Source organism: Dipodomys ordii, unplaced genomic scaffold, assembly GCF_000151885.1.
Source record: "Dipodomys ordii isolate 6190 unplaced genomic scaffold, Dord_2.0 Scaffold14, whole genome shotgun sequence".
In the NCBI taxonomy this organism is placed as follows: Eukaryota; Metazoa; Chordata; class Mammalia; order Rodentia; family Heteromyidae; genus Dipodomys; species Dipodomys ordii.
Genome location: NW_012267230.1, coordinates 15,948,421 through 15,956,153, shown reverse-complemented (window position 1 = coordinate 15,956,153; position 7,733 = coordinate 15,948,421). Strand labels below are relative to the sequence as shown.

Genomic DNA, 7,733 nt, shown 5'->3' with positions numbered 1-7,733 from the left:
GCAGAGCACACGCTGCCCAGCACGGCCAACGCGCAGAGCACACGCTGCCCAGCATCAACGCGTAGAGCACACACTGCCCAGCATCAATGTGCAGAGCACACACTGCCCAGCACGGCCAGCGCGCAGAGCACACGCTGCCCAGCATCAACGCGCAGAGCACACGCTGCCCAGCATCAATGCGCAGAGCACACGCTGCCCAGCACGGCCAATGCGCAGAGCACACGCTGCCCAGCATCAATGCACAGAGCCCACGCTGCCCAGCACGGCCAATGCGCAGAGCACACGCTGCCCAGCACGGCCAGTGCGCAGAGCACACGCTGCCCAGCATCAATGCGCAGAGCCCACGCTGCCCAGCATCAATGCACAGAGCCCACGCTGCCCAGCACGGCCAATGCGCAGAGCACACGCTGCCCAGCACCGCCAATGCGCAGAGCCCACACTACTGGGGGCTGGGAAGGTGGCTCAGTGGTAGAGCACTTGCCTTGCATGCCTGAGGCCCTGGGTCTGATTCCTCAGCACCACATAAGCAGAAAAAGCCAGGAGTGGTGCTGTGGCTCAAGTGGTAGAGCACTAGCCTTGAGCTGAAGAGCTGAGGGACAGCGCCCAGGCCCAGAGTTCAGACCCCATGACCAGACCCAAAAAAACAAAAAAAAAGAAAAGAAAAGAAAGAACACACTACTGAGCACAGTCAATGCATAAAGCTGAGAACACGCTACTCAGCACAGCCAATGTGTAGAGCTGAAAACATGCTACTGAGCAGGGCCAATGCGTAGAGAGCAAGGTCAATGCATAGAGCTGAGAACACACTACTGAGCACGGTCAATGCATAAAGAACACACTACTGTGCATGGCCAATGCATAGAGAACACGCTACTGAGCATGTTACATGTGTGTTCCACTCACACGTGGAAGCTAGACCTAAAATACATATTTATCAACAGTGCACACACATGTATGTACGTGCATGTATAAACACATAGCACATGACTGATTTGGGGGGATGAGGGAAAGGAGAGAGAGACAAAAAGGAAGGTGAAGGATGACTAATTTTGAAATACAGTACAACCATGTATGAAGATGGCAGAAGGAATCTCAGTGAAAACTTGCTCAGTAGGAGTTGGGAGGACCAGGAAAGAGGAAACAATAGAGGGTATTCTGTGTTTGTAAATATTTTTATTGTTATTATGAAGATGTACAGAGGGGTAAAATCAAGAGTACATTTCTTAATTCTCTCCTAGTTTTCTCCTCCTGTCCCCACCCACAAGTTGTAGAGTTCATTTTCAGCCACGTCTAATGAGTACCACGTCTGCATTGATTCACCTTTTGTCAATAGGGGTGTTTTGAGCAAAACATGATATGTTTACGTTTGAAATACCATGTTGACATCGCTTGGTGCAATTAGTAAACACTTAAAAAAAAAAGGACAGGAAAGTAAGACAGGCTCTGTGGGGGGAGGGGCACACCAGTAGAAGGGGCGAATGAAGATGAGTATGTTTGAAGCAGTTTGTTCTCATGTGTGGAAATAGAGCAATGAGTCCTGCTGAAATGTAAGAAGGGTAGAAGGAGAGTGAGGCTGACCAGGATGCAATATATGGAAAAGTCACCATGAAATCCCCTGTGCAACTGATATATACTAGTAATAAAAAAATAAAAGAGTAAAAGAAAAAGGCCGCTGAGAGCTCAGGAAGAGAGAAGAGCTGGCCATGGCCTGGTCAGAGCCTAGCTCCTGCGTCTGATCTTTTCTGGGGGGTGTGCGGTGTGTGTCATCGCTTGGAAGTGTACACGTGTACAAAGGAGAGACGGCCAGTCCTACAGTACTGGGCACGCTTTCCAGTGCCCTTTGCGTATTAGGCCCTGCCCTTTGTGCACACTGCAGACGGCTGTCTTGGTGTTGATTTTAGCATCTTTTTGCCTTTAGCCTTTCAATTTTTCTTTTTGCCGGTCCTAGGTCTTGGGCACTGTTCCTGAGCTTCTTTTGCTCAAGGCTGGCTCTCTACCACTTGAGCTACAGCACCACTTCCCGCTTTTTCTGTGTATGTGGTACTACTCGGGAATGGAACCCGGGGCTGCATGCCTGCTAGGCAAGCACTCTACCTCGAAGCCATCTTCCCAGCCCCAGCCTTGAATTTTTATCCTGCTGTTTTGACATCTGAATTATCAATGCTTCCATGGTCAAATGATCCACGTTTACTGTTTGTTTACCCCTCACATCTACAGGGAGTGAGGAGAGGGCAGGGACCAGCCATACACCCTGGATCCCCGCCAAGTCTAGGCCAGAGCAGCAGCTTCTAGGACCCCTCTCCAGACTCCGACCTCCCCCCTCCCCAGCCCAGATGCTGGGAAAATAGCATGTAAGTACATCTTACAGTGTGGTTTGGTTTATTTCGTTTTTCTCTGTGAGAAAACCTCCCTCAGGAGCCCAGCTGTGAAGCATGACCCCGAACAGATGTTGCAGTGGGCAGCACAAACGCTGTCCACATCCTGCTGTGTCTCCCGAGGGGTGGGTGTACCCAGGGCCTGCAAGTCTTGGGGTCCTGGGGGAGTCAGGCCAGAAGCCTCGGGGTCCTGCGGAGACTGTCAGTCATGTTGGGGGAGGGGTAGCCTGAGCCCAGGCCTTCCCATCCTTGCTAGAGGGTTCCAGGTACAGAGTGACCCCCCAAGGCCCTGTGGAGAGAGCAGCGTGAGCCTGCAGAGCCAGCAGAGCCAGCAGGTCGAGCCTGCAGGCCAAGGCGGCAGAGGGGACAGAGGACAGCTCCGCCATCAGGTGGGACTCTCTGCACTGTTGTTCAGGTGGGGACTGTCCTCACAAAAGAGCCTTTGTCCTCAGCTTCCCCTGCTGGGGCGGAATTGTCCTCCCCACAGAAGGGCACAATGAGGCATTGTGCGGAGCAGAAAAGGGCCTCTTGTTTCAGCATCCTGCCCTGCAGCTCAGGCTGGGCCCTGGGCTCCCTCTCTGGGTTTGTCCAGGGTGGGCATGGCCGGTGGAGGGGTCTGCTGGGCACGCCTGCCCTCTGCATCCGCGTTTCCTGCCAGGTCCAGCTTCCTGGGACTCTGGCTGGAACTGGCTGGAGAGCAAGTCACACCGGCCAAGGAGAAGCTGCCGATGGCTGAACCTTGTCCATATCAGCCGGAGTTTAATCAGAAGTGCCCTGGGGTGGTGTTCTCGGACAAACAGGAACAAAATTCTGATACAATGTGGATGAAACAGAAAGCTGGGACAAGATAGCACCGATGCAGCTGTAGGGAGTGCGAGGAGGCAGCTGGCGGGCGCGGGGAGCGGGGGCTGTGGATGCTTGGTGTAGAGGCTCATCTGGAGACCCCCGCTCGGCAGAGGAGACAATGTGGAACTGTGGGCGCACAAGCACTGCTCAGGCCTTCCGTTGACCGTGGCCACGTTCATGCTACGTGAATTTCACCTCAGTCAGAACAACAACAACAAAACAACACTAAGGCTGCTTTCACCTGAGCAATGATGAGTCTTTCCTGACCCCAGGCCTGACTTAACCAGACACGTCACAGTTGCAGACAACTTCGGGATACAGCTGGGTCTTAGGCCCAAAGAAACACCACAGAGAAAATGGAAACTGCAAACCTGGTGGAAGCTGGGTGTGGTGGTGCACATCTGCAGTCCCAGCACTTGGAAACGGAGGCAGGAAGCCCTCGGGTTCAAGGTCAGCTTGGGCTGCCTCTAGAGACCCTATCTCAACAAAGCAAAATACCCGGATGGAGCCGTCCATCTAGGAAATGCATGCATGGGTGGGGGCCAGCAGGCCGGCAGAGCCACGGCGACCTGGGCCTGTCACCGGGGCCCAGGTCCTCTGCCAGCTGTACCCCGAGTGCTCACCGGCAGGAGGAGGGGCAGAGACGGTCCTGAGCTAACACTACCAGGCAGAAAGCTAGAAGAATGGGCAGCCGAGGGGAGGGGAGCCCCAGGGCTTCAAAGGACCCACAAAAAGAGAAGGGAGATAGGACAGTGGTCAAGAGGAGCAGCCTGCCCGGCCCAGGCTGGGTCCGTGGAGGCTGGGGCATGCCCGCCCCGGGCTGGGCCTTGTGCCACGCAGCCCGGAGCTGCCCCGGCACCGCCAAGGGGACAGGGCGCCCAGCCGAGGGCTGGCGGCTCTCCCACAGCTGCGGGACGCCTCCCCGAGGAATGAGGCCCCTGTCAGCACCTCGTCCAGCTGTCCCCGGGCACCCGGGCCCGCCACCCCCACCGCCTCAGCGTGATTGTCCCTGACATGCAATCGCAGCTGTCCCTGGCACCCGCACGAACCCAGCTTGAGCCCGAGTCGAATTGTACATCCTTCATTTACCACAATTTTTCATGTTTTGAAGTCCGCCGGGGTGGGGGGCCCACCGGCGCTCACATCTGTCCCCTTCCCCTAGAGGGACCGTGGCTTCGGGCTTCTCCCAGCCCTGCTGTCCAGCAGCCAGCGCTGCCGGGGGAGGCGGGCAGGTGTGGGGCCACTTGTGGGCCACGCTGAGGCTGAGCGTCCCCCCCCACGGCCTCCTCGCCCACCACATCCCAGAGGGGCCACCGTCCGCCGTGACTGCCGGGCAGTGGTGAGGCAGAGCTCTTAATGGGTCTCTGGAGACAGAGCTCTAGGGGAAAACACAGAGGAGTCCTTTGTCCTTTTTTTCTTCATGAAATTGTGTTTAGAACAGGAAGAAATCTCGGACGCGGCCCAGAGGTCAGAACCCAGAGGCCTGTGGCCTGGACTCTGCCTTCAGAACTGTATCCATCTCTGCACTGGTCACACAGGGTCCCTCTCCCGCTGCAGAACAAACAGCCCCAAACCTCCAGTCAGGCCGGCACCCAGGGCCAGGGCCCTGATGTTGGGCGCAGGGGCAGAGCCTGGCATCTCCTGGGACCTGTGCTCAGGAAACTTGACCCAGGACTGGTCTAGACCTTAGGCCGCCGCTGCTGCTTCTGCAACCATGGCCTGCCTGGTGCCGGGGAGGGGAGAGGGCTGTCCCACCTGTCAGTCCCCCCCTCCCAGGGGCATTTTGCTAAGGCCTCCCCTGCACCCAGAAAATGATGAAGGTGCTTTTGTGGGCGCGCTTAACTAGCCGGATCCCTGGAGGACTGGAGCTGGCCCAGTCCCTCTCACCGCACCGGGAATCGTCACTGTGGCACGGTCACCTAGAGCCACGCGCCTCCCCGGCTACACTGAGAGGTCCAAACATGCACCGTGAGCAAGAACAACGGTGCTTGTTTGGACTCAAGAGTCCAGCCTGCAACAGTGGACAGGCACAGGCAGACAGACCGCGGCTGAGCTCAGAGGCTGCTCGCTCGCTCTTCCCTGGTAGTTCAGCTCAGAGGCTGCTCGCTCGCTCTTCCCTGGTAGTTCAGCTCAGAGCCTGGCACTTGCCAGGCTGCCTCCACCATTTGAGTCATACCTCCAGCCTTCTTTTTCCCTGTGTATTTTGCACGCTTTTATGCACAGACTGGCCTGAACACTGAAATGCCCTGGATCTTAGCCTCCTGAGCAGCGAAGGCGGCAGGCATGTATCACCAGCACCCAGCTGGCATTTGTTATTTTCAAGGTAGGGTCTCGCGTTATGTCCAGTTGGGCCTGGACTGCGAGCCTCCCATTTGCTGCCCTCCGTCACTGGGATGACAGGTGCACAACCCCGTGCCCAACCGCCGCTTGAGAGCCAGTCTTACGAACGTTTAATGCCTGAGCTGGCCTTCAACCAAAACCCCTGCCTTCTGCCTTGTGAGCTATTGTAGCTAGAGCCTGAGCCACCTCCCCTGGTATAGGACGTGGTTTCTGAAGTACAAGGCCCATCAGCGTCCTGTCCCTGGCCGACAACCTCTCCCAGACCCTGCATGGTGTCTCGGTATCCAGAAGAGAGCCTGGCACGGAGAGAATGATGGAGACGGCGGTGAGGGCCAGGCTGAGGTCAGGAGACCGGGGACTGCCATGGTCCGAAGGCCCGAGAGATCCTGGGCTGGAATAGGGCTGGGGCGTGGAGGCTGAGCACTGGGCATGGGGCTGGGGCGTGGAGGCTGAGCACTGGGCATGGGGCTGGGGCACCAGGAGCAGACGTGGAGGGTCCTCACTCTCCTAGGGATGGCTGTGGGCGGGATCTTGCCAAGGATTTTGTCACAGGGCTGCAGGAGTGCCCTCTGCGTGTTGAGCAGGAAGTGCTGAGCACCAGTGGGCGTGGCTTGGATCAGCTCCGCCCAGCCCTGACCGGCCAGGAGTAGACACCACAGCTTCCCCAAGCACATCTGTGCACACGTCACCGCAGGCAGGTTTTCCCCCTTCCCGGAATCCCTTCACAACACAGCAGAGCCCAGGCCTGGGACGGCGGGGCGGGGACGGGGCGATCTGCAGTGAGGACACAGGCCTGACAGCCCAGGTGGGCTCACCACCACCCCCCCCCCCAGGCTGGCAGCTTCTGGAGGACCCTGGGCCGGGCCTGATGGGAATACCCGCTGAGAGGCAGGAACGGGGCAGGCTCTTCACTCCTGGGCCAGGAGGCCAGGAATGGATCCTCAGCCCAGCCAGAACTCCCGGCCAGCCAGCTCTGAATCCTTGAGACCACTATGCTAAGGTGGGGTCGTCCAGCCGGGGCGCTTGGCCAAGGGCCGTTGCATCTGTTAGAGGGAGGCTGGACCCGAGCGGAGCCCAGAAGCCCCTGTCCAGCTTCTCTGGGGACAGGACAGGCAAGACAGCTGTCTTCAGGAGCTGCTGCTCTGAGTTCACCCTTCTCTGCTTCTGCCAGACCAGCCAGTAATTAAAAGCACTAATTAATCTCTGGGATTAATGACTAGGACGGGATGCCAACTGCCCAATGCACTGCCCTGAACACAGAAACCAGAGAGGCTCACGCAGTAACGTGCCGGCCTGGGGCTCGGGGGCCTACCCCACCCGTGGACACGCTGTCCCCTGACTCCTGATGGCCTGAGGTGGACAAGGGCAGCAGCGGGGACCGTGGTGTGCAGCGACACTGGCCAGCACAGACCCAGGGCTTCCTGCCACCATCACCACAAGACAAGGGTGTGGAGAGGCAACGGCGGTGTCTGAGCCAGGACTGTGGCACAGGAGCCTCCGGCCCATGCCTCCCCAAAACACGCCTCTTGTGGGGGTCCATCTGCTTTCTGAGGCGCCAGGGCCAGCTGCCCGAGGATGAGCCCTGGCCAGCCATTCCTTCCCCTGGAGACGGCAAAGCAGTCCAGGTGATGGTCGTCAGGTCTGGGGTGAGGTCAGACAGATTGCACCAGCAGAGGCGGCTGCGGGCAGGAGAGAAGAGCTGGGGGAAGACGGACGATGGTACGCTTGGACGAGGACCTGCGGCCTGCAAGGCGGGCTGAGGCGGCTCAGACGCGGCCCCTCCACCACGAGACCCCTGTGTCAAAAGCCCCGTGGGTTTGCGCCCTGGGAGCGGCGCCCTCCTCCTCCAGCTCTCAGATGAACAGGGCCTTAGCCTTCCGTGGCTCCTCCCCTGTGGGCAAACTTCCGCAGGCCGAGAGGACTCTGCCCAGCACCCTGGAGGTGCAGGCTGCACGGAGCCTGGCGGGTCCGGAGCTGGGAAGGGTTTGAACCAGGTCTCGGTCTCCTTCTCCACTCACAACTCACTCTCTAGCTCAGACACAGCGCTGGCCGGCACTTCCACGGAGGCCCAAGACACACAGCATCCATGGACCCTCCTGGGGTCTCACACCTTGTGAAGGGCCCCAGGGGCTGGGGAGTGTGTGTGTGTGTGCTGGGGAGTGTGTGTGTGTG

At 58.4% G+C, this 7,733-nt stretch overlaps 2 protein-coding genes across 2 annotated transcripts in view; one reads left to right on the top strand and one right to left on the bottom strand.

The window, feature by feature from the left end:
• Positions 1-3,400, bottom strand: part of Lmf1 (lipase maturation factor 1) — a 74,736-nt gene extending 71,336 nt beyond the window's left edge. Inside the window, exons 1-2 of the mRNA XM_013011279.1 lie at positions 3,230-3,400; positions 2,445-2,565 (exon numbers count right to left, since the gene is read on the bottom strand). Coding sequence (XP_012866733.1) covers positions 2,445-2,565; positions 3,230-3,400 — 292 coding nt within the window. The remainder of the gene's footprint in view (positions 1-2,444; positions 2,566-3,229) is intronic.
• Positions 3,401-7,277: 3,877 nt separating this feature from the next.
• Positions 7,278-7,733, top strand: part of Sox8 (SRY (sex determining region Y)-box 8) — a 6,985-nt gene continuing 6,529 nt past the window's right edge. Inside the window, exon 1 of the mRNA XM_013011278.1 lies at positions 7,278-7,527. Within this exon, the coding sequence (XP_012866732.1) occupies positions 7,278-7,527 (250 nt within the window). The remainder of the gene's footprint in view (positions 7,528-7,733) is intronic.